Below are 27,685 nucleotides of genomic sequence, written 5' to 3' on the forward strand. Positions count from 1 at the left end.
CACTGTTTCCAGTTTCGCCTATTCCAGAATGTTACATAGTTGGAAATCATACAGTAGGTAGCCTTTTCAAATTTCCCTCCTTCACTTAGTAATATGCTTTTAACGTTCCTCCATGTCTTTTCATGGCTTGGTAATCTCATTTTTTAATTATTTTTTTTTAAATAGGCTCCACACCCAGCATGGAGCCCAATGCAGGGCTCGAACTCATGAACCTGAAATAGACCTGAGCTGAGATCAAGAGTCGGATGCTTAACCGACTGAGCTACCCAGGCACCCCTATAATCTCATTTCTTTTTAGCATTGAGTAATGTTCCATTGTCTGGATGTGCCAAGTTTATCCATTCACCTATGGAAGGACAACTTGGATGCTTCCAAATTTTGGCAATTATAAGTAAACATCCATCTGTGTATACACATTCATGTGTGTATAAACATCTGAGTAATTTTTTATAGTTGTTAATACGTAAAAGAAACTGAAGTCATGGAGAAAAAATAAAAATACCTACCAAAAAAGAAAACTCTAGGTCCAGATAGCTTCTCTGGCCAAAACTGCCAAATATTTAAGGAAAAATAGTTACTACTAACTCTACAGAAATACTCTAAGAAAATAGAAGAGAAGGTAACGTGTCCCAGTTAATTTTATCAGGCCAGCATTATCTTAATACCAAAAGCACACAAAGATATTACAAGAATACTATGGACCAATATCACACATAAATACGGACATAAAAATTCTCAACAAAATATTAGCAAATCAAATCTAGAAATACATAATGACAAGAATGTTTGACATTCAAATATCAATGTAATACACCATGTAAGCAGTCTATGTAGCCCATACCAGTAGATGCAAAAAAAATTATTTGGCAAAATTCAGTTTATTCATGATAAAAATTCTAGGAAAACTATAAATTAAAAGAGACTTCCTCGACCCAATAAAGGGAACCTAATAAATATCTCTGCTAACATACTTAATGATGAAAGACTGAATGTTTCCCCCCAAAGATCTGGAATGAGACAAGGTACGTCATCTCTCCACCTATGCAGCATCACACTGGGTGTCCTCGCCAGTGCAATAGGCAAGAAAATGAATAAAAGACATATTGTACTGGAAAGGCACAAAAATGTCTCTATTCTCAGACAACATGAATATCTATGTAGAAAATCTAAAAGGATCAATAACAACAACAAAAAGCTAGTCGGGCAGCTCCGTGAGAAAGTAGAATAGTAGGTACAAAGGGCTAGGAAGAATGGGAAATGGGGAGTTACTGTTGTGGTTTTTTGTTTTTTGTTTTTAAGCAGGCTCCATGCTCAATGTGGGGCTTGAACTCACGACCCTGAGATCGAGTCACATGCTCTACTGACTGAGCGAGCCAGGTGCCCCTGGGAGTTACTGTTTAATGAGTACAATGTCAGTTTTGCAAGAGGAAAAAGTTCTGGAGGGCTGCTGCACAACAATGTGAATATATTTAACATAACTGCACTCTTGAAAATAGGATGATAAATTTATATTATGTGGGATTTTTTTTTTACCACACTTAAAAAAATAAAATTAAAAAGAAATAGAAGGTGGGGTGCCTCGGTGGCTCAGTCAGTTAAGGGTCTGCCTTTGGCTCAGGTCACAATCCCAGGGTCCTAGGATGAAGCCCTGCATAGGGCTCTGTGCTCAGCAGGGAGCCTGCTTGTCCCTCTCCCTCTGCACCCGCCCCTCCCCTCTCATGCTCTCTCTCTCAAAATAAATCAATAAAATCTCTTTTAAAAAAAGCAAGAGAAAGCTATGGTTCTGTTTTAAGCACCAAAATGACTTGATTATATCTGAATTGTCAAATGACCACTTTTGCTGCCTCTGACCTACTGGTGTAAAGAAATACATGATACCTGCTAATAGATCTCTTTATGCTAAACTATATCAGCATTCCTGAAATAAACCCCACTGGAAAAAAATCAATTGTATTTCTATAAACTAGCAAATCACTAAAATTTTTTCAAAATGCAAATACCTTTTGCCATAACGCCAAACACCATGGAATACTCAGATATGGATCTAGCAAAATATGTGCAAAAATTTTATACTGAAAACTGTAATTTGTGAAGAGAGAAATTTTTTTTTAAAAACAGACCTAAATATATGGAGATATACCATGTGCATGGATTAGAAGACTCGATATTGTTTAAATGCCAATTTTCCTCAAATTGATGTATAAAGTCAGTGTAATCCCAGTGAAATTCCAAAATCCATAATAAAAAGCAGAAGAATTAGACTAGCCAAAGCAATTCTGGAAAAAAAAAAAAGTTTGAAGGCTCATAACATCTGACCTCAAGATTTAGAAAGCTATAATAATCAAGACAGCATATTACTGAGAAAAGGAGAAACATACACATCACTGAGACTGAATACAGAGTCCAGAAATAGACCCATAAATACCTTGGCAAGTAATTTTTAACAAAGGTTCCAAGGTAATTCTATTTAAAAAGCTACCCTCTTCAATAACAGAGGCTGGAACAACCGGACATTCATATATTAACACATGACCTTCAATTTATAATTTGTACCATATATAAAAATTAACTCAAAATGGGTCATACACCTAAATGAAAAACCTTAAACTATAAAATCTCTGTAACCATGAATTAGGTAAAGATTTTCTTAGACTGAATGAGTCTTTTTTTAAAAAAAAAAAGCCAAAATGACAGATTATAGAGTTCATCAAAGTTTATACCTATGGTCTTCAAAGACCATGATTCAGAAAATGAAAAGACAAGGCAGACTGGGAGGAAACGTTTGCAGAATACATATCTGATAAAGAACTTGTGTCCAAAATTTAAAGAATCCTCACAATTCAGTAATGAGAAAAAAACCCAATTTAAACAGGAAGGAGGAAGAGATGTGAAAGATACACCAATTGCAAAGAAGCATATGAAGAAATGCTTAACACATCATTTAGTCATTAGGGAAACGCAAAATAAAATAATAGTAAGCAGTAGAGACCACTGTATACCTGTTGGATTGGCTATTTTTTTTAACTGATACTGCCAAATGACCTGAGGATGTAGAATAAATGGGATTCTCAGACACTGCCGATCAGAGTACCAGATGTTACTGACACTCTGGAAAACAGTTTGGCAGTTTCTTGAAAAGTAAAACATACACTACTGTGCCATGTAGAAAAATGAACAGAATCAGTAACAGGAGAACTCAATATGGCTGTCAAATGCATGATAACTTATAAAAATCGGTAACGTTTCTCCAGTAATAAAACAACTACACTTAGGAAGCATAATAAATAAATACCATTTACCATAACAAAAACTACATGGTATCTAAGACTACAAAAGATCTATATAAAAAATGTTTAAATCTAATAAACACAGAGGTTATAAAGAGATATTTCATGTTCTTGAATCAGAAAACTTAACAAAGGTATCAGTTCTCTCCCAAATCAATCTACAAATCAAATGTCATCTCAAATTCCAGCAAAAATTTTTTTTCCAGCTAAAATTTTAAGATAACGGATTACTTACTCTAAAATTTACATGGAAGAATAAAAGTACATGAATAGTTAGGTTATTTTTTTAAAAGATGAACAAAAAAGTGATTTGTTCTACTAGATATTAACATATACTACAAAACAAGATAATTTAAAGATATTAGAATATGGGGCACATGAACAGATAAACAGACCAACGGCACAGAATAGGGACCAAACAAGCAGGCCTATGCACTCACACACCCCCCCTCTGACCCTTCATTTCTGCTCCTGGCTTTATATACCAGGACAGTCCATCACAGGTCCATCAGAATCACATAAGTGTAAGTGAGGATACAGATAAAACAAGACAGCTGTGAGCTGGTCACTGCTGAAGGTGGTGGAGTTGCAACTTGGGTTCATTATAGTATTCTCTCCACTTCTGTGTCTACTACAAAATTTCTGTAATAAACCCAAATACCAGAACAAAGACAAAAATCAAAGCATATGCTGCTTCAGCGACCCCCAAGGTACTAAATACAAGGCCCTCAGGTTGGGGGCTAGATTTTTAGGCCGACTGAGAGATAGATGATGTGGCCTCGAGCTGCTTACGGAGCAACGCCTCGGACTGAGCCCAGATGCTCAAAATACTCCACTCAGCCCGCTGAAGCAGTGAAGACATTTAGCTCACATCAAGGGCCTTGAAAAGAATAAACCGCTCCAACAAATAGTTAAAATCCATGGCCTATATCATACCTAAATTTGTGATCTAGAATTTAATGGTATGCAATGGTATGGAAACTCTAAGGTAAGAAAATAATACAAAAGCCAGTCCAGGACAACAAAGATCCCTGGGGACTCGGCAGTAGTAAAAACAAAGTCCCTCTGTAGGGATACTTTCATGAGATAGCACACGAGGGCTCCAACAGCTAACAAAAGCCACTGGAAATGAGCTCACAATCAAAAATCACAAACCACAGGAGGCAGCAGCCTGCCCTGAGGGAGAATTTGACCAATGGAGAACTATGTGTAAAATGACTACATACATCCTTAAGGGAACAGGAACAATAATGGAAAAAATAGGACAGACGAGTGTGCCTTCATCTCCAGAAGAATCATAAATGGATCCCCACTGACCTCTGAGTGAACGCCCAAGTCTGTACAATCGCCTGTAAGGCCGTGTGACCTCTCTTACCTCCCTGACTTCATCTCCTACGAATCCCCCCCCAACTCCACTCCAGCTACACAGTTGCCTGAGGCAGTCCTCCACCTGAGGGCCACCATGCTGTCCTCTAGTCCTTATGCCACATGGCTCACTCCCCGACTCCTCCAGGGCTCTGTTCAAATGTCACCTGCTCACTGAGGCCATTCCTGACCATGCTGTTTAAAACTGCAACCCCGCTCACACCTGGCTTTCCCTGTCCTGACCGGTTAGTTGGTTTATTTTTGACACAGCATAGATCATCATCTGACACAGTACATATTATCTTGTTTACTGCCTTCCATCCCCAATTAAAATGTAAATTCAATGAGAAATAGTCTCTGTTTGGATCAGTTCAGGATCCTTAAAGCCCAGAACAGTGTCTACCATAAACCTGGTGCTCAATAAATTCTTGTGGAATGCGGAAATGGGGAAATTAGATGATCATTCTTGTAAACTATGTAGTAGAATTCTCTCATTCATTCATGCATGGACACATGCATGCTCAAACATTTACTAAGTAGTTACTTTATACAAGGGAGTATCAAGGTATTCCTTTCCTTACTGTGGAAATTCTTCCTTTTCCAAAAAAAAAAAAAAAAAAGACAAAAACTGACTTTTCAAAAAAAAAATTTACCACAAAATAGTATATATTCTAAGTTATTAAAAGTACACACAGTATAATAAAAATCACCTTTCACGGTTCAGTTTCCTGTTCCTTATTTTTATCCTTCCTTAGAACGAACTCACGTGTGTGTCCACACCAACACCAATTTCTCTGTTACTATGTGGCTAAGTACAGCTTCTTGTCTCCTACTTACTCAGTTTATGGGTTTTGAGAATATTCTACTTATTGTTGATACCTACCCTATATATGGTTTTTTATACAGAAATGCTAAAAGTAGGTATTAAAATCTACTACTCCATCTGTGCCCAAGAATTAGCTAAGGTACATTATTTAGAAGGACGAAAGCTGCTGACTGTAACATAGGATTATAATATCCACCTCTGCTAAATTCCAATTGTTTTCTTACAAGTAGTTACATGCACATGCATTCTGGTAAAAAATACAGCCTGTGTCTCATGCAAGACTTCAGAGACACCAATCATTAAACAATATTACTGTATCCCTTTGGCAAAAATCTCTGCTTCTAATTCTCTTTGGTTAGCCCAATAATTTTCAGATGACACGGAGTGTATTTTTTTTCAAGGTTACTATTGGGTCCAAGCAGGGCGTTGCCTCGCCTTGCTTAGTTATAAGTTAGGAGTTGTGCTGTATTGAGCCCACTCATAATCAGAACCTAAAATTACTAGATTTGTCACAGGAGTTTCACAGTTGTTATACCTACGGTGTTTGAAATACTTTGTCATGTAGGTTAGAAAAAGATAAGCACACATGCACAATACTGGTTTTAAATTCTATGGTATACATGCTCTAAAATATACCCACAGGGTATCCAAGCTGTTCATACAATTACAACACGTCTCTCTCACTTATTTGATTACAGAACTATTTCACCGTTTGGGCCACATTTAATGACTAACAGGCTTACAGCTTCTATTATCAAGTTCTGCCTCACGCTGCCATCTAGTGGTTCACACAGTGTGACTGCAGGCAAAGCCTATTAAACTGCTAACGTGCTCTTTCAGAAAAATCGCTTTAACACAGAAGCTTAAAGAATCCATATCAAAGTTCTGTAATAATTGCTAGTAATATATGAAAAATATAAATTATTTTGTACATTTTGTTTTACAAATGTTTCAAAGAGGTCATCCTACCAACTCCTTATCTAGGTCTTGTTATTTTACCCTTATTTTAATGGTGTCAAGATTTCAAGATTTCTTTCATTCTGTTCCTCTTTAACTATCTTTAAAGCATTTTCTGGAAGCATATTCTTTAAAAATTTTGAAATACTCTTTGCTCATAAGAAAGCAAAATCTATCATTTAGATTATACAGAAAAATAACAGCGCCTCTTCATTTTACTGTTTACTTCAATAGTGTAATAATTATTGCATTGAATTATTGTTATTTTATTTTCATTGAGACAGAATTGATAAAAATTATATTACTTTCAGGTACACAACATAATAATTCAAATGTATTACAAAATGATCACTGTGGTAAGTCCAGTTAATATCCATCACCATATATATAGTTACAAAATTTTCTTTCCTTTTTAAAAAAGATTTATTTATTTATTTTTGGAAAGAGAGCAGAAGGAGGGGCAGATGGAGAGGGACAGAATCTCAAGCAGACTTCCTGCTGAGCATGGAATCGGATGTGGGGCTCAATCTCACGACCCTGAGATCATGACAAGAGCTGAAATCAAGAGTCAGACGCTCAACTGACTGAGCCACCTGGTCATGCCCCAAATTTTCTTTCATATGAGAATTTTATGACGAGAATTTTAAGATCTACTTTCTTAGCAACTTTCAAATATGATACAGTATTTTATTTAATGCTTCATGAATTCCTATGTTGTCCTTGCACAGGGGTCATGCTACTCTTCTCTGTATACTTCCGATTTTTATATATGTACTGCAGAAGTGAGTACTGCAATATAATATCAACTATCATTACAGTGTACACTACATTGCCAGGAGTTATTTGTACCTTATAACTGAAAGTTTGACCCCCTTCTGACTCCCTTTTGACCCCCTTCATCCATTTCTCCCACCCCCTCAACCACTGCTTCTGGCAACCACCAATCTCTTCTCTGTATCTATAAGCTCAGTTTGGTTTGGTTTAAAATTTCATATTACTGGGGCGCCTGGGTGGCTCCTCTGGTTAAGCGTCTGCCTTCGGCTCAGGTCATGATCCCAGGGTCCTGCAATCAAGCCCTGAGCTGGGCTCCCTGCTCAGTGGGGAGCCTGCTTCTCCCTCTCCCTTTGCCCCTCCCCACTGCTTGTGTTCTCTCTCACTCTCTCTCAAATAAAATCTTTAAAAAAATAAAGTAAAATATAACTTCACATTATTGAGTGAGATCATACAGTGTCTTTCTCTGACTTATCTCACTTAGCATAATGCCCTCAATGTCCATCCATATTGTCACAAATGGTAGGATTTCTTTCTTTTTAAATGAATATTCCACTGTGTGTGTGTGTGTGTGTGTGTGTGTGTGTGTGTAGTGAATCTCCTAGTACAGAAGAACACAGAATCAGAGATGCTCATTTCACAGGGGCTCCCTTCCTGCCACCTGCTCAGTGTGTGGATTTCCTAGACAACACCTCTGCCCACCGCTTTCCCGGGCACTGCCTGAGTATCTTCAGTGTCTGCGATTCAGCATCTCTAAAGGGTATCACTTTGCCTTGAGACCATGAATGCCAAAGAGTTACTCCTTACCAAGTCCAATAACTTACTGTAGCATCTCCCTGTAGTCTTCATTCACCCTTGGCCACGCTCCACCCCCAATTTTTAACTCCACATTCATAAAGCAGCCCATTCAACAACTGAAGACTGTTCTCCTGCGCTATCTCCTCCTCTCTGGGATAAACACTGCCCGCTCTCCATCCTCGCCCCGTCCCGATGCCGAGCAGTGACCACAAGAGCTGCACCTGTTGCCCTGTAATACTACGTATGGCATCTACAAGCACCTTCGTGTTAACTGGCAGTCAAGTCACGATGCCGTTTCATAGGCTTCCTGTGGCTTTTCCAAACAGGCCTGCCAAAGCAACAATTATGCCATTCAGGGCCCCACAGGTGATTTTTGTAGGCTGAAGAGAAAGACCTGACGCTCTCTCTTCAGTGTTTTATATGTTGATTGTCAGCCCATGCCTCCAGTCTGCTAAACCAGCTAATGTGGCATAGCTATTGCTCTTTGAAGACACTACTAGCAATTTCCCCCAACACTGATTTTTCCCTTATCTCTAGGGATTTGGCTGCCTTGCTAAGGATTGTTTGTCAGCCTCCCCAATGATTAGGTGAGGCCACGTAACCAAGTTCTTGCCAAAGGTGTGTGAGCAGGAGTGACATTTACAATTTCCAAAGCACCTGGTGAAAAAGCAATCCCCCCATCCTGGACTTCCCTCCTAACTCCTCCATGCAGGCTGGAAATGGAAACAGACTGGTCTCAGAGGATGATTGAGTCCTACCAGCTCAGTCCCTTCCTGACTTCCTGAAGAGAGCTTGCTTACCCGGCAGGGGGTTACAAAGAGAAACAGACCTCTGTGTTCTCGAGCCACTGCATTCAGGGCTTCTTTGTTCCAGGAGCTTAGCCCAGGGGCACCTGGTGGCTCAGACAGTTGAGACTGAAGCTTGATTTCAGCTCAGGTCATGATCTGGGGGTTGTGGGATCGAGCCACTCGTAGGGCCCCGCACTCAGTGGGGGATGTGCTTGAGATTCTCTCTCCCTCTTCCCCTCTCCCCACTCATATGAGCATGCTCTCTCTCCCAAATAAATAAATCTAAAAAAAAAAAAAAAACCAAAACCAAAAAACAAACATAGCTTAGCTTCTACCACTACTAAAATATCTTCACCGCTTTTGTAATTTGAAAATTTGATGAGCAGACATGCTATATTTTTAAAGAAATCATTGATAAATATCAATCAGGATGAGCAGGAAACAAAAACACCCTAAGAAGGTAAACGCTATTCTTCATTTTCATATTACTGTAATAATAGAGACAAACAATTTTCAGAGCGTAAGAAAAAGCACTTGAAAGTGGAAGGCTCTGAAGTAAGCCAACTCTACAACAGAGCTGGTTTCTACCTACCCTATCTTACATCCTCCTGGATGAAAGAAAGATGTTAAGCACGAGAGGTACTCTTCAGATTAAATCACTGGGAAAGGTCCTTTAAAAACACAAGGATTTTATTTAGGAAAATCTACCCTAACCTAACATTTAAAAATTTGAAGCTTTTCCTTATCATGAGAGTAAAACTAAAAAAATTTCTGTACATCACAGGGCACACTCAGAGTAAAAAGGCAACTTATGGAATAAGTAGAAATAGTTGCAAATCATACATCTGATAAGGGATTATTATTTAAAAAATATAAAGAACTCCTACAACTCAACAAAGAACCACCTGATTAAAAAATGGACAAAGGACATGAATAGACATCTCCAAAGGAGATACACAAATGGCCAATGAGCATATGAAAAGATATTCAACATTACTAATCATCAGGGAAATGGAAATCAAAAGCACAATGAGATACCACCTCACACCCGTAAGAATTGCTATTATCAAAACAAAACAAAATAACAAGCATTGGCAAGGATGTGGAGATATTTGTGCATTATTGGTGGAAACGTAAAATGGTGTAGCCATTACAGAAAACAGTGTGGTGGTTCCTCAAAAACTAAAAATAGAATCACCACATGATCCAGCATTTCTACTGCTGGGTACACACCCAAAAGAATTTAAAGCAGGGTCTCGAAGACACAGTTATATACCCATGTTCATAGCAGCGTTAGTCCTAAGAGCCAAAAGGTGGAAGCAAGCTAAGTGTCCATCAACAGAAGAATGGATCAACAAAAGGCGGGACATGCACACAGCTGAAGAGTCAGCCTGAAAAAGGAAGGAAATGCAAACACGTGCTACAACATGCATGAACCCTGAGGACATTATGCTCAGTGAAGTAAGCCAGTCACAAAGGATAAATGCTGTAGGATTCCACTTCAGTGAGGTATCTAGAAGGTAAAAAGGTGAATGCCAGGGGCTGACGGGAGGGACAGGAGTTGGCTGTTTAATGAGTACAGAGTTTCAGTTTGGAAGGAGGAAAGAAGTTCTGGTGACTGGTAGCTCAACAATGTGAATGTACTTCACACTACTGAACTATAGACTTAAGAGTGGTTAAGACAGGGGCCCCTGGGTGGCTGTTGGTTAACTGTCTGCCTTCAGCTCAGGTCATGATCCTGGGGTCCTGGGATCGAGCCCCGCATCGAGCCTGCTTCTCCCTCTCCTCCCCGCTCATACTCTCTCTCTTGCAATCTCTGTCTCTCTTTCTCAAATAAATAAATAAGATCTTTTTAAAAAAATGGTTAAGACAGTAAATTTCATGTTGTTTTATTTTCTCACAATTAAAACATTTTAAAAACCATATCAAATTTGTTCCAAGGCCACTTTTACATTTAACTCTTAGTAGAATATTGGGCACAAATAACATTTAAAATGTAATCTTCTCATGGCCCTAGCCCAGGGTTACAATGTCCTAGAGAGGAAAATGGTTTCCTAAAAAAGATAACATGCAATGAAGGCAGATATGGTCTATAAGCCAAAATATTTTATCAGAGGAATGAGGAAACATGTCTATTACTGAATACTGCAGAATACAGAAATACTTAGAAATGAACATTAAAATAGTTTTATTATCTTCTACCGATGAATAGCTTTTTAAATTTTTTATCTTGAAAATAAATAAAAAATAAAAATAAACGTTTTATTTCAATCTCAACAAGACTTCAAACCAGGTAAAGGTGAAGAGCAAGAGCTCCCAAACCATCTAATCATCTGCAGGTGGGCAGTAAAAGCACAGTGTTTATGTCACCGCAGCCTTGCAATGTCAATGGGGGGGGTGAGAGCACTCACGAGCAATCTAAAGCTACTTCCCGCACTGTCTCCCGTGCAGGTTCTCCTACACAAATAAATGGTCTGAACTTCTCTGAGAAAACAAATGTTTCTCCTGCCCAAACACTGTGCCCCCAGGACTGGTACTCCACCAACACCAATCTTTTTTTGTCTCATTCTTTGGCTTGATGTGTCTTTGTGATCCTATCTACCTAGAAACAGGAGGTATTCGATTCTTTCTTACAGAAAAAGAAACACACAAACACTAGTCAAATCCACAGCCTATTTACTAAGGGGCCTCCTAATGTGAAGCGTTCTGCGCGGTGCTCTGAAGGCCCTGAGATGGAGCTGCCAAGGGCTCGTTAACAAGACACAGACAGAACGTGAAGAGCAACACGAGAGAAGAGAGTGCCATCAAGGGAGGAAGAGCCAGAACCATGAAGGACAGACATCCCAGGCACCTCTAACTCCCAGTTCTAAGAAGCTCTGACTACTGTTAGGAGAATAAAGCCTACACTAGAGGCAGGATGAAGCAGCCCAAGGGTCTGCGTCCCTCGGTCCAAACACGCACCCCTACCTGCTCCCTTCCCCGTCTGTGAAGATTCTTTCAGACTGTGGGGCTTGCTGGTGGCAAGAGGCTGTATGAGCCAAAGGTCATATACACTTCTCATCAAGAATATCCACACAAGGGGCACCGGGCTGGCTCAGCTGGTAGAGCATGTGACTCTTGATCTCGGGGCTTGTGAGTTTGAGCCCCACATTGGGTGTGGAGCCTATTTAAAATTAAAAAAAAAAAGGAATATTCACAAGAAAAGTATAAGCAATAAGAAGATAGCATCACTGCAAAAATTCAACTGACTCGTCACTGGCACATTAATTTTTAAGCATAAGAGGGAGAGTTCTGGCAAACAGCTCTTCTGAGTAACCGAGAAATCAGTGCAGTTTCATTACCAAGGAAACAAAAAAGCCTGCACCATCTTTGTGTCTGCCTCTGCAGGCTGATTGTAATGTCTTCACAAGGTTCTCCGCCACCAAGAATGACAGGTCTCCCGGGAGAGGGTGGGGGACCAAGTGACTGACAGGGCAGCCTAGACCTGGTGTGTTCTTGAAGCCACACCTGCTGCTTGCCATGTACAAAAGGAACGGTTACAGGAGAAAGGTCAAAGTAGATAGGCAAATTAGCTGCGACCATCTAACAAGCTACTAGAAATGGGTAACTGTATAAAGAATGAATAAAATCAAATCAGTTAAGAGGAGTAAAGTTTATTTAAAGATAAACAGAAACCAAGGTAACACCACACACACTAAAGAACACCCCCACAATAGAGACATGGACGGAGGGCAAAGGCCAGATGTGCAAACCTCTCAGGGCTCTGAGTGCTTTGCTTCGGAAGAGACACCTACACACACATTCGAGGCTCTCTGGGACAAGGTTTCCCCAAATGAATCCTGGACACACTGAGGTTTCTGTGCAGCGATATGAGGGCACAGAGCCCCAAGTTCTGCCTCATGTCTCTCATCTGTAGGCCCACAAAAATGCAGAGGGAGACAAAGAGAAAATACTCACTTCAGGGGGAAGAGTTCCTTAGAGTTGTGCAGTGCCAAAGGTGGGAGGCCTTTCCAGAAAGCCTTATCCGACTTCCCCTTTCTTCCAGATGAAGACAGTGATGATCAGAGAAGTGAACTTTTTTTTTTTTTTTAAGGTAAGTCAGCGAATTATTTAGTGGCAGAAGCAGAGCTCCCACACTAACCATTCCCAGTTTGAAAATTCCAGGGAAAAATTTAAATGTGCCGCAAAGAAAAAAAGGGGACATTTGAGGCAGGAGAGAGACAAAGAGAATTAGTAATCTGGTGTCTAAAACATGTACTTTATGTAAGCTCTAAAGAATGAGATGATTCACAGGTAAGAACCGAGACAAGGTGTTTAAAAAAAAAATTACTCGTAGAAACAGCTTCCAAGAGGCAGAGACACTCAAGCCAGTCTTCGCCAAGTCAAAGCGCAAGTTTAAAAAAAAAACAACAAAAAAAAACCCCTTTTGAATATGAAATGTAACACACATACAAAAAAGTGCAGAATGCTAGGAAATCCATTTGCTTCTTTTCCCTTCTCCACCCTGCTCTGTCCAAGAAGCTGAGGAAACGGATTGCATCAGAAGGCTCCAGGTCCCCAGCTTCCACTGTGTTGTGCTAATGGGAGCCTCAGAGCAGATTTCACTGGAGAGAAGCCCGAGGCTAGGGGACTTATTCCCCTGGTTTCCTCTTGCAAGTTTCCCTCAGGCTCACCGTCCCTCAACAGAAAGTCACTACTATTCTCCACGCAGGTCCCTCCCTCCAGGTTCTAGTAACCTCTCCCACCCTGAATCTCGTCATGCTGGGGGGGGGGGGGGCTGCACAACATGGCAACAGTCTTGCCAGTTTCCCCTTTCCTCAGGCAGTTCCATTCTTGTGTCATGAGACCCTTATGAATAAGCCCTCCCTGACTTATCTTAAAATCTGTTTTCTACTGACACCCTTACAGATACGAGGACAAAACAAAAATAAAGAATTATCACAAAATAAACACTAGAGTTATTAGCACTTAGGTCAATAACTAGAACTTGCCAGCATACTGGAAGCTCTCTGGTATGCCCTCCTTACTATTATATGCTCCTACAACCCTCCAAAGAGTTTTGACACCTAAGCATGACTCTCTCAACATCTGATTTCAAATTGGTCTCTTTGTGAAATTCATATAAATGAAATCATACAATATAAATTCCTTCATGTCTGGCTTTTTTCACTAAACACTATATACCTGAGATTGACTCATGTTGTTTCATGTGTCTGCTATGGGATTCAGTTCGATTGTGAAAAGCATTCACCTGCATGTCTACACAACTGATTTATCCATTCTACACCTGAACATGTGGGTTGTTTCTAGAGCTACTAGAAATAATGCTACTATGAACAATCTTATCTATGTTTCCTGATACACGGGAGCATTATTTTCTACCTAAGTAGAATTTGAGTCATAGGGTAGATGCATTTTCATTTTACTACTTAATAACCAACTATTTTCCAAGTTGAAACTCCCACCAGCAATGCACAAGAATTTCCAGTTGCTGGAATATACTATTTCCTTTAGCTGTAAGACAAGAGTCTATAGAAGGCCACCATGTACCTCACAGGAATCACAGAGTTCTATCAATCAGCTGTCCTCGGGACTCTGACTGGATCTCTGGTCAGTTAGTGCAATGTCACACTGCTAGCTCTTGGCCTGGGGTCCTGCAGGATTTCAGCGGGTCCAGGACTAATTTCATTGTCCCATAAGCAGCCTTCTCCTAAAATCCTCTAAGTGAGAGAATTTTTAATATCTTTAAGGAACTCAACCTTCATTGCTGATTTAGATCTATTTTAACTAGAATTATAGTTCACTTTGGTTCTCTAGGCTCAATTTGTTTGCTGTAAGTTAAGTAACTGCCTGATTATCTATATGCTTGTAAAATTTTTCAACTGTACAAAAATTGCCAGGGAAAAAGAATTTGAGAATTGCTAAATTTATAATACAATTTAGGAAATCAAGTGAAAGGGAGGTTCATATCAACTTGGCCATAGGATTATAGCTATAAGGTGTTGACATTTTTCTTCAAAACAGATTTAGACAAATAGAACCTCAATCTTCTTTATCCAGAAAACACTACTCAGTATAGCTTCCTCATTAAAAACAAACAGACAAACACACACACACAACAGAGCAGTCGGTTTAGATACAAGTTTGACAGAGAGAGGGGTAGGGGAACAAAAATTCCGTAACCTCAAAGTGGAAGACCATTAGGGCCACCAAACAGTAAGATTCCACCTCTACCCTCACCCCCCTAACCCCCCACCCCGGTTCATAGCACTCCTCACTTGCCTCACATCCTTCTTTTTGGGGACAGGCAGGCTCTCTACCAAGCACTCCAGCCTTCTGTGTTGATGGCCACCCACAATGGGAAAAGCAAACATTAAGGACAATGATTCCCTCCCCAAAACGCTGGGGTAAGGAATTAGAACAAGATCTCCTCCCCTTGCACATGCAATGGTAAAGAGAAATATGTTAAGAACAGGAAATATAATTCTATCTGTGGTGTAGACAGATATAACTAGGACTTACTGTGTAAATCTATTAACTACATTCTTCCTAAGAATTATGAAATCGGCCTAACTAAGCTACATTCACTCAAAAACTGGGCTCAAGTGCTAAAATAAAAATTGAGGGCTTTTAACATCTAAACCAGAATTCAAAAATGGAGTGAAGACAGATCATTTCACAAAGCGAAGGGAAGTGAAGCCCCTGGGATGTGTGAAATCCCTCTTCTGCAAGATGAAAAATTTCTTCTACTCATATTCCAAAATAAGCGAGGAAAGTACAGTGGCATGAACAGTCCCAGAATGAGGGAAGTTCTTCCACTCAAATAAAAAAGCAAACCGGACACTCTAAGAGTTTACTTCTTGGTCCACTGTTTATTTGCTCCCAAATGGTTCAGGGGAATTTTTTCACTGTCATTCTTTTTACAACCAACATAAAGGTATTGTGTTCCCAGGAACACAGGGAACGGTGTGAAGTGCCACAGGGGTCATGGGGAGGAGAGGAGGGTCACCGCCCAGAGCCTGAGTCTCCATGTCAGCCTGGCGATTGGCAGGTCCCCTCCCCTAAGTGGGTCAAAGCGTCCCTGATGCTGTCACCCAGCTCAGCAACACACCTACGATTCCCTCAACCCTCCACTTCTTCACCTACGTTTTCAGTCACACATTCCACCAATATTTATTAAATGCTTGCTACACACACACATATACTACACATGCCAACCCCGAGAAACTTCGATTTAGTGGAGGATAAAAGGGAAGGAACTATTCAATGATAATACAAACACAGGCTGCTACAGGGGCAAGTACCAAGTGCCAAGGAACCTTACAGGGGTGAATAACCAACCCAGCTTCAGAAGCCAGAGAACATTTGGTGGAAAGGGCAGCACTGGAACTAAGACTTAAAGACACACAGCTGCTGGCCAAGCCAAGAGATGTGACAGCTGGTGGAACAGCTCTCGAAAGGCAGGGAAGAGCGAATGCAGAAGGTGTCACATGAGTCACATGGAGAGGAAGTGGGCAGTGAGAGATGATCTGCCCTTGAGCTGCGCCTCTACCCCTCTCTCTGAAAGACAGGCAAATCGGAAAAAAACAATCTCCCTAGGTACAATAAAGGACTCAAACCTTAATGAGCTACGTGCCATCGCTGTACCGGTTGATTTTAGCAGCACAGGGAGCATTCATCAATATTTAAGGAAAAAAATTTGTCACAGGGTATATGAAATTAACTCAATGAAAAGACTGGATCTGCAGATAGGGGGCTCCTACTCCAGTTGAAATATCAAACTCTCGAACTGCCCATGAAACATAAATCCATGCATAAAATCTGATGAACGTAACCGAGCAATGAATAAATCCTGTCTGGTGAATACGCCAATGCAATTGCCTTGTAACAAGTTTATTCCAGCAGCCAGGGTGGAAAAGGGAGGACCAGGGGTGCGGATGGGGGATGGGTTCTGAATTCCTCAGCAAGTGACTGGTCCTCTCTGAGCCTTGCATCCCCATCCACACAAGAAGGAGTTGCTTTAGGTTGCTGTCAATGCTTCTAAAACCCATTACTATGATGATGGCAGTGTATCACAATCAAAAGCACTTAATCACCAAAGGCAAGAATTTAAATAACTTTTATAAGTCACAGACTTACTACGGTGTTTATCTGAGGACAAAAAGAGCACAGGCCCTCAAACTGTCTTAAATTCGAAAAGCAAATAGTTAAGTTCATGTACCTTTTCAAAGTTGACAAATCATGCATCACCAAAAATAAAGATAAGTAAAATTTTAAGACAAGCAAATGAGATAATTTTTTTTAAGAAAAGCGAAAGTAAAATATTTAATGTAATGAGGCAGGCGATGATTGGGGTCGCTCACTTCCCTTTCCATTGGTTTCACTTCCCTTCCGAGGTTAAAATACTCCCAGCATGCAAATTATTCCACTGAAGAATTCCAGTCCTTTCTTAGCAATTTGCAGAGATGTTTATACAAAAGCGATTATTTCTAGACTTCCATGTGACAGAAAAGGGACAGAATGCATTGGGGATTAAAAAATAAAGTAAGGGGCGCCTGGGTGGCGCAGTCGTTGAGCGTCTGCCTTCGGCTCAGGGCGTGATCCCAGAGTTCTGGGATGGAGCCTCACATCAGGCTCCTCTGCTAGGAGCCTGTGTCTTCCTCTCCCACCACCCCACCCCCCCGCTGTGTTCCCTCTCTTGCTGGCTGTCTCTGTCAAATAAATAAATAAAATCTTAAAAAAATAATAAAATAAATAAATAAAAATTAAATAAATAAATAAATAAATAGAGTAGAGGCGCCTGGGTGGCTCAGTCAGTTAAGCATCTGACTCTTGATTTCAGCTCGGGTCATGATCTCAGGGTCATGAAATCGAGCCTTGTGTTCAGGGCCGCGAGTCCGCTTGAGATGGTCTCTCCTTCTCCCTCTGCCCCTTCCCCCCCCACCTCGCACTCACTCCTCTCTCTTGGGGGGAGGGGGTGGAGGCAAACCAAAATACATAAATGCATATGCAAGGCAGAAGCAAATAACCGAGGATCCCAATTTTAATCACTTAGAAATATCTGAACAATAGAAGTGGGTATTTTATGATTTCAGGAAATTTGTAGTAAAGGGTTAACTCTGTTTAGGAGTACCTAAATTAGTACAAAGTGCAAGGCACTATGTTAAGCACCTGGGATTTTTCTGGTTTAGAGTCCTCAACAATACTATCAGATAAGTATTCTCTCTCTCTTAACTATATAGAGGCTAAGTAGGAACTGAGACTCAGTGGGTTAAGTAACTAGACAGTCACACAGCTTAAAAAGTGAAAAAGCTATACTATGAATCCCATCCTAGTCAACACCAAATCTCAATCTCTTTCAATAGATGATGCAAAAGATTTTAAGCATCAAAGTAAATGAACTGAATACATCTTCTTCTTTTGTTTCTCTTAACCATATGCCCTCATTTCAAGAGGAGTTTATGCTAATCATGACTTCATAAACAAATCATTTGTGAGAGAAACCACATCCAGGGTAAAGTCATAAGTTGAAAAAGCCTCATTTCAGAGAGTACTTCCTGAAAGAAACAAAGCAGCAATTACAGCCGAACGAGTACCAACTCCTATGCCAACTATTATATTTGAAACAACTTTGTAAAGGAAAAGAAGAGCCTAAAACAAAAGAAATACCGCATTTCTTAAATATACCATTTCTAGAAAGAGCTACTTTAACCAAGATAGCTCTTTTATATAATTGGATATAATGAAAAATGCTCCTCTCTAACACCGCCTTTTGATGGACAGGAGGTAAGTAGCATTTAGTTAATTTCATCACAGATTATCACCAAGGAATGCTATACTTAAGAGGTACAAACTTCCAGTTGTAAGTAAGGTATGGGGATGAACAGTACAGCATGGGAAAAATGGCCAATAATATTGTAATAACTTTGTATGTGACAGAAAAAAAAAGTAGTGCTATACTTACTAAGTTTCAAAATAATTTGTCTTAATAATACATTATTGACACTATGCTGGCAAAGGACCTTGAAATGGGTTATACAGTCATGTTCCTGCACTATTGTGACTTTTTATTTACTTTCAACATTGTTTTACATTAATAGTAAATGTAACTTTTTTTCAGCTTAAGGAAAATGCTGTTATAATAAATCCTAAGTATATTTAGGAGTCTTTGTCACTTGGTTTCAATTACACTGTTTCACAAAATGTACTTAAATGCTTAAAAAAAAAAAGACTATGGGGCACCTGGGTAGCTCACTCAGTTAAGCATCTGACTCTTGATTTCAGCTCTGGTCATGATCTCAGGGTCTTGAGATCAAGCCCCACATGGGGCTCTGTGCTCAGCACATAGTCTGCGGGGGATTCTCTCTCTCCCTCTCTCTGCCCCTCCCCCGCTCACGCTCTCTCTCTCTCTCTCTCTCAATTAATAAATCTTTAAAAAAAAAAACTATAGTTACTGAATCTAAAGTTTTTAAAACGCTGATTTGAAAGCCAATCACTTTTTAATATTTGTCCAAAATGTGTTTGTGTGTACACGGCACAACCTATCTGGTAATGACTTTAAAACATGCATCACACATATTGTTTTCAACCTTAAGCAAATGAATACAAATGTTGGCAACATAAAAGCAGCTTGAGCCCAATGGGGGTTAAAAGATTTACTCAAGTTTTCTAACTATGAAATTTACAACAAAATTCAGGGATGAGGATGGTGGAAGGGAGTCCAGAAACAATATCAAAAGAGAAAAAAGATACAAAATTTCATTTACATTACAATTGCTACTATTTAAAAATTCAATGAAAATTTAAAAAGCCTCCAAAATTACCCTCCTTTGTATAATACTGGAGATTTTTCTATGTAGTACTTTTCTCATTTGATAGAAATTAAAATTCTAGGCCCACCAATATTTGGAAATTTTAATTAATACAGGCTATTAATACATAGAATTCTAATCCAAAATCATATCTAACCTAATTACTTGGCAAACTAGCTGTAGTCAAGAAGGAAGGAAAAAAGGAAGAGAGGGAGGAAATGGAAAAATAAACTCATATCTTGTGTTTGTTCACAGCAGTTGCTCACATTCATTTTATATTTTTTTGCTCAAATTCATTTTAAATTATCAACAGCCCATGATGCCACTAACCAGACTACTAATCACCCCCACAGTTCTCACTAAAGAGAGACTCAGGGCTGAATTAGAGACAGCCCACTCTGCCAAGTGACATTTCTGAAGGAAACTTTTCTTACACCTCCATGTTTCAAGGGGATACCACAAGATTCCATCTTTCTGTAAGCAAGTTTATTTTTAAAATCACTGCTGTTGATGTTGCATCATGGGTGATGGAAGTTTCACTCTGAGAAGGGTTGATGATATTCACAATCGCAACTAAACTCCTTTCCATTAGAAATAGACATTGTTTTTTTGGTGATGGGAATTAGTTTCTGCATACACCTGAAGTTATTGAGTGGCTTCTAATTAATAACTACTTGTCTTTGATATTCCTTTTTTAAATTTAATTTGACCAATAATACTTAAGCTTCTCCATCTAGGTAGAGTGAGGGCATGACAGTTACTACACTAGCAGTGTCCTCTTCTCAAGGTGCTGCTTTCTGTGCACACCAGTGACATCCGTTCCTAGGACACTGGAAAACACCATCTGGAACACAGTGTTAGGCACTTGCAACTGTGTATTAAAAACTAGCTCATCTATTGTTCTAAGAGTCAAGTTCTTCATCTGTAGACCATGGCACAACACACTGCTGTTTTTAGACCTCTGAAAATTGAGAAAGAACATACTACTATGAGAAAGTGTTTCCACTTAAAAAAAAAATAGGTTTAATAACTAACCAAGCAAATATTTATTGACAAACCAGAGTAGTTGCTGTAGGTCTCTCCTTCACTCATCCATCAATTTGGCAAACATTTACTTAATGAGCACTCCTATGGACTCAAGAAGCAGTGGGAATACAGTAGGCACAAGGAAAAGTTCCTGCTCTCAAATGAGAATTACTGCGAATTAACCAGTTATGTGGTTCCTTCATTAGTTTTCTAATACACATTTTACATATTAAAACTATATTTAGTGAGTAAAAATTCATTTTTTGGACATTACTAACCTGGGTTAAAAACCATTTAAGCAGAATAAAGATGATAAAAGAGTAGCAAGCTATTTTGTAAGATTCGAAATTCTGAATGGCCTACTTAGTCCCAATCAAAGAATGTTTTTTATAAGAATAGTTGCTACCCAATTTCACAGTACAGGAAAAATCATTTTTTAAAAAGGCTATTCTTTAAGGGAAAAGGGAAGTGAGCAGAGAGAAACTGAATAAATTTGCCAGTGCTTTATAACACACCAGATCATTTTAACAGGTTAGTGCATATTAGTCATAATACCGAGGAAATGTATTTCTTAATAAATACTAAGACACATATATTGACTCTACAACATAAAATACTCTTACAATTAAAATCCACTGACATCCCAAGTATGAGAGTGTTAAGTATTTATTTTTCAACAAAGGGTTTTATTCCTCCTATTCTTAACTATTTTACAGTTTCTAAGTGTCATTTCTCCAACAAGCCATAAGATGACCACTCCTCACAATCAAGCTCAACCTGGCCCTTCGAACCATTCACACCCAGAAGAATACAAGATCGCAGCCCTTGTCTTCTACAGCTGTATCTTCATAATTGGATTATTTGTTAATGCCACTGCCTTATGGGTTTTTAGCTGTACCACCAAGAAGAGAACCACTGTAACCATCTATATGATGAATGTAGCATTATTGGACTTAGTATTTATAATGAGCTTACCCTTTCGGATGTTTTATTATGCAAAAGGTGAATGGCCATTTGGCGAGTACTTCTGCCAGATTCTTGGGGCCCTCACGGTGTTTTATCCAAGTATTGCTCTATGGCTTCTCGCCTTTATTAGTGCCGACAGATACATGGCCATTGTGCAGCCAAAATATGCCAAAGAACTTAAAAACACAGGCAAAGCCGTGCTAGCATGCGTGGGGGTCTGGATAATGACCCTGACCACCACCATCCCACTTCTGCTGCTCTATGAAGACCCAGATAAAGCCTCCACACCCCCCACCTGCCTGAAGATTTCTGACATCATCCACTTAAAAGCTATTAACATGTTAAATTTCACTCGACTGATATTTTTTTTCTTGATTCCCCTGTTCATCATGATTGGGTGCTACTTAGTCATTATTCATAGTCTCCTTCACGGGAAGACATCTAAGCTGAAACCCAAAGTCAAGGAGAAGTCTATAAGAATCATCATCACACTCATGGTGCAGGTGATCGTCTGCTTTATGCCTTTCCACATCTGTTTTGCTTTCCTGATGCTGGAAGGGGATGAGAACAGTTACAATCCCTGGGGGGCCTTTACCACCTTCCTCATGAACCTCAGCACCTGTCTGGATGTGATTCTCTACTACATTGTTTCAAAACAATTTCAGGCTCGCGTCATCAGTGTCATGCTCTATCGCAATTACCTTCGGAGCGTGCGCAGAAAAAGCTTCCGGTCTGGTAGTTTACGGTCACTAAGCAACGTAAACAGTGAAATGCTTTGAACGATAAGCCGGTTTTTGTCTTTAGTTTCTTTATATTCATTTTACTAACTACCCTAAGGTCAGTGGATATTCTGTATGATATTACCAAGTCTCTTCTCTCCTGAAAAAAACCAAACTTAAAAACACTTTTGTGGGACCTTATTATGTGACAACGTAATTAAATATTCTTAAGTATTCTAATGAACTCATTATTTTTATTTTCAAAGCTTGTATGAAACACATTTGTGAGTTACTGGGAGAAAAATATCCGATTTGTATTTCACAATCAAGCCTAACCTAAACAGTTGACAATTTTTTGGATTTAATTCTATGTGCAAGTGAGTCAACGTCAATCAAGTCAGTAGGCCCAAAAAAAAAAAAAAAAAAAAAATCCACTTAGTGTTCTAAATAGTTTAAATTATTAAATTATAATTTGATTAAACCAAAACCAAAGTCCTTTTGGTTTTAATTTACACTCAGAATTGGTGGTCTAAATCTTAAAATATTTTGTGCTCTAAACACCAAACTTCCAAGATTCCTACACAAACAACTATGTTCAACCCATCACTGTTACTTGCCACCGACGAAAATTAGCAGGAGCAATCACCTGAAGGGGCCTGCAAAGGCAATCTCCATCAGCCCTCCCCTATTCTGAATTCATTTGGGGGGGGTGGGGGACAGACAACAGTCATTCAATAAACACTTACTGAGAGCCTACTGTGCACCAGACTACGACCAATGCAGGAAACCTAATCTGAGACCCTATTTCTGCCCAATAACCCAAGTTCATTCCTATGACATGAAGTTTCTGCTGTAGGGTAAAATATATTTCTCCAATATAAAGTTTACTCTTCTTACTGATTAAACATGATAAGAGAATAATTTTTTCCCAGGCCATTTATCATGGTATAACAGCACTAGTCAGGGACCTTGGATTCTTACTCCAGCCTTGCCATTTAATTTCCCCTAATAGAGTGGCAAACCAAAGTAACTTCCCCATTTAAAAAGAAAAGGAAGTGAACTGTAATGTGTCAAGTACATATTATTCTAAATATTATGGAGATATGCAAATGAGTCTACCATAACTTCCTCTCTGATAAATCACCTTCATTACTCTTAACCTGATCACCTCCTAATGGGACTAAGAATCAAATAAATGCATTAGTTAGAAACAGATTTCTATAATTAACATGGGTAAATTCATATTCTTAAAAAAAAAGAAAGAAAGAAAAGATAAACATGAAGGAGCCTAATCATAAAATAGCATTTTATTTTATTTTATTTTATTTTTTTAAAGATTTTATTTATTTATTTGACAGAGAGAGAGACAGCCAGCGAGAGAGGGTACACAAGCAGGGGGAGTGGGAGAGGAAGAAGCAGGCTCATAGCGGAAGAGCCTGACGTGGGGCTCGATCCCAGAACGCCGGGACCACGCCCTGAGCCGAAGGCAGACGCTTAACCGCTGTGCCACCCAGGCGCCCCATAAAATAGCATTTTAATACTAGAAGATCCCTTAGATGATCTTCTAGTCTAACTTTTCTCTTTTATATATAAAGGAACTAAAGTCCAAAGAGGTTATGTGACTTATTCAGTTGAAGAACCAGGACTAGAAACCAAGTTCCTGTTATGTCAACCACCAATCTTCAGTAATAAAAAGCAAACAAGTTCACAGAACGTAAACATTCTCAGAGCTACATAAGATAAATGAGTCAAGATGGTACTGAGAGGTAGTTTCTCCACAAAGAGAAAACTACTCGAAGTTTTTAGTTTAAATAGTCAAGTGAGCAAGATACTTTAGCAAATATCTTTTAAACAAATAATTTCTGAAACACGGGAAATAACTCCTATATTTGATATACAGGTTTATGGTACGTATTTACAGTCATAGCCTAACTCAACTATACAGTCTAATCCACACTTATGTAATTTATTATTTCATTATTTTTACTTTTAAAAGATTTTATTTTTAAATACACCCAGCATGCGGCTCGAACTCACAACCCTGAGATCAAGAGTTGCATGCCCACTGACTGAGCCAGCCAGGCGCCCCTTGCATAATTTATTAAAGGGCAAGTTCTCTACAATGGCTTTTTTTGATGTGAAGAACTTAATTTGGGAGCACAGAATACAACAAAAAACTTTATTGACACAAAGTGAAAATATGTATTATGGTTCTGACAGTAAAACTATACATAATCTAAAGCGCAATTAAAAATAATTTTATTAAGCTGTAATCAGATACATTTTAACATGATGTGTGAGAACTCAAAATTCCACATATTCTGGAGAGTTTCAATTCTGAGAAACAATATAACATCCATATGTAAATACTAACAACTAAAAAATAATAGGTATTTAAAGACAGTTGTGTGATAGGCATTGGTTTCTAAAAGCACCTAATATACATAGCTTTTAATGGAGTTATCTTTACTTTCAAAATATAACGGTTACATTTTCTGAATTTCAAATAACAGTCTTGAGAATCTATCAGATGCTAGGTATAATTTCTATACAGGACACCAGTAAAGAAATGAACAGGTCTGTGGTTCAAAGACCTCACCTTATAGTCTTATGGGGCTACACTGCAATCAAGGCTATCCCTTCAACGCTACAGAAAGTAAGGCAATGAGTACCTAAAGTAAAATTAGTTCTCCCTCAAACAGCCAGAAGGATGGCATGGAAGGCTGAGGTAATAATGACAATGACAATGTAATAAGTGCTAGGGATCTTAATAAATTGGCTGGAATACACATAAAGGGCAATTACTCCTGCCAAAGGGCAAAAGGGTGAAAGAAAGAAAACTAAGCAGACATGAGAATATAAACACATGTTAAGAAAGCTGAATGACTGATGGGGTGGCTTGAAACACTGGACTGGGGCCAGATTAAGAGGGCTCTGAAGGGAAAGAAGAAAACCAGGATGAGGGGTCCGGGGTTGTCACTGCTAGGATGTTTGCATGAAAGAGATCACTTAATTCTTTCCACTGCCTGGGAAGTATAGAGTACTGACCCTTAATTTACATATGGGGGTCAACTATAAACTGAGCTCAGGAAGGGAACTTGAGAGAAGTAACGTGCTCAAGATTATACACAAGTAATAACATGGGAGAGCTGGAATCGCAAATCTGGTATATTTGATCGCAAAGCCTCTGCATTCCCACTATTCCAGACTGCTTTGCTGCCATCTTGGAGGAGTCTGATTTTTACTTTGAAGGAAATGAGGATTTAAAAGATTTTAAAAGGAATACTGGCATGTTTGAACTTGCATTTTGAAACAATAACTTCTAACCACATTGCATGGGATGCTTTGAAGTGGATAGGAAGACTAGTTAGAGAATTAATGGAAAAGATCAGAGTTTAGGGGAGCCTGGGTGGCTCAGTCGGGTAAGTGTCTGCCTTCAGCCCACGTCACGATCTGGGGTCCTGGGAATGAGTCTGGTGTCAGGCTCCCTGCTCAGCAGGCAGTCTGCTTCTCCCTTTCCCTCTGCCCCTCCCCCATTTCTGCGCTCGCTCTCACGTGCTCTCTCTCTCTCAAATAAATAAATAACATCTCAGAGTTTAGACTGACCAACAGCAGTAGAGAAGATTTGGTTAATGAATGATTTACACAGGACTTCAAATTAACAGGACCTGGTGCCCTAGTCCAAGGATGAGAAAGAGAAAGACCGGATGACCAGGTAGACGGAAATGCCATTAATGGAGATTGGAGCCCAGCAAAAGAGGAGACCAGAAGAGATGAGAGCTCTAAACACGACAAATTTTCTCTGAGTCTTGGAAGTCACTAGGAAATATGATTCTAGCAAGATCAGGAGAGTAATACGGGCTGGAGATAGAGAACTCGGAAACAAACAACAGATGTCAACTGTAGTTGAAGTCATGGGAGTGGACAAGGAAGGCCAGAGAAAGCCCAGAGTGAGCTTGAGGAAGGAGCTGCACACAGTAATTACGATCAAAAGCACCAGGAGAGAGCAGTGTGCTGGGGCTCAAGGGAGCAGATTAGTTCGTGAAATAATGGGAGCTCAACAGTATTTATGAGCTACTGAAAGGTCAAATAAAACAACTGAAAATAATCCATTGGCTTTAAAAATTAGTTGGTTGCTGGTGACATTTATAAGACAAATTTTAACAACAGTGAGGTAAAAAAGAAAAGAGAATTAAACAGAAATGAAGAATTGTAGAGAGTGCAAAAAATTTGGCATTGGTGGCAAAAGAAAGGGTAACAAGATGTTATGTGAAGAATACTGCAAATTATGAAGCACACTCACTAAAAAAAGAGTAGTTTCTTCTCTTGAGTTTCTGAAGCTTTGTTACCATCTAATGAAAGATGTGTTTACAAAATGCAGAGTTTACTGAAATAAAGATTAATGTTTCAAGAAGTCTATGTTTGAGAAAGCTTCAGGACTCTAAAAGCCATAAGTAATGTTTCATGATTTGAAAAGGAAAGAGAAATACGTTCTCATTCAGGTGATGGCTGAATTAACATTCATATTATCTTTCAATATACTTTCATATCTCAGGAGGCCACATAAAGAACCAAAAAGAATTTGCCTGGATGAGAAATGTTTGGGGAAAACTAATGACTTAGTAACATTGCTTCTCTTCTAAATCAACATGAATCATTCCTGACGACTACACTATTTTCCACAACAGCAGAAGAGTCGACTTAAACATCTCCGTCTAATTATAATTACAACTCATGGAACTCAACAAAAAATGCATAACTGTTGACACAGAACTTAATCTGTCTCCATTCAGATATCATTCAGAATCACACAATTTTAAACAGCTAATGGTCAACATTCATTTAATGAGTGCAACTATAATTAAGTAAATCCCATAAAGGCTATAGTGTAAATATTAACAACAAAAGTGTGAAGGCTATTAGATCACTAACTATATTTTTAATGTAGAGATCCAAAGTGAATCTGAATTAAGATACATTCTCTACCCAAACAGTTCTCTAAAAACACATATCTAAGTTAAAATAAGGTAAGGGGCGCTTGGGTGGCGCAGCGGTTAAGCGTCTGCCTTCGGCTCAGGGCGTGATCCCGGTGTTGTGGGATCGAGCCCCACATCAGGCTCCTCCGCTGGGAGCCTGCTTCTTCCTCTCCCACTCCCCCTGCTTGTGTTCCCTCTCTCGCTGGCTGTCTCTCTCTCTGTCAAATAAATAAATACAATCTTAAAAAAAAAAAAAAAAAGAAAAAAAAGAACTTCTTTTAAAAAAATAAATAAATAAGATAAAATAAAATAAGGCAGAAGTTAGTATACACAGAATTTTAAAACCTATATCTTTATTTCATAGTAGTTTATCTCTCAGATACTTAATTCCAAGA

The 27,685-nt window shown here is 39.1% G+C and overlaps 2 protein-coding genes and 1 non-coding gene across 5 annotated transcripts in view; 1 reads left to right on the plus strand and 2 right to left on the minus strand.

Moving 5' to 3' along the window:
• Nucleotides 1-27,685, minus strand: part of UBAC2 (UBA domain containing 2) — a 166,060-nt gene that overhangs the window by 105,802 nt on the left and 32,573 nt on the right. The gene's annotated exons all lie outside the window — the stretch shown is intronic.
• On the minus strand, nt 7,119-7,225 carry LOC113251586 (U6 spliceosomal RNA). The gene has a single exon (XR_003314559.1). It is a non-coding gene; the product is annotated as a U6 spliceosomal RNA (small nuclear RNA).
• On the plus strand, nt 18,334-22,551 carry GPR18 (G protein-coupled receptor 18). Its single transcript, XM_057307427.1, has 2 exons — nt 18,334-18,578; nt 21,346-22,551. The coding sequence occupies exon 2, from the start codon at nt 21,379-21,381 to the stop codon at nt 22,372-22,374; it is 996 nt and encodes a 331-aa protein (XP_057163410.1). The 5' UTR covers nt 18,334-18,578; nt 21,346-21,378; the 3' UTR covers nt 22,375-22,551.

Source organism: Ursus arctos, unplaced genomic scaffold (assembly GCF_023065955.2).
Source record: "Ursus arctos isolate Adak ecotype North America unplaced genomic scaffold, UrsArc2.0 scaffold_10, whole genome shotgun sequence".
Lineage (NCBI taxonomy): Eukaryota > Metazoa > Chordata > Mammalia > Carnivora > Ursidae > Ursus > Ursus arctos.

Bases quoted from the DNA above. Each gene is read 5' to 3' on its own strand.
- GPR18 (XM_057307427.1), top strand. From the start codon at position 21,379: ATGACCACTCCTCACAATCAAGCTCAACCTGGCCCTTCGAACCATTCA.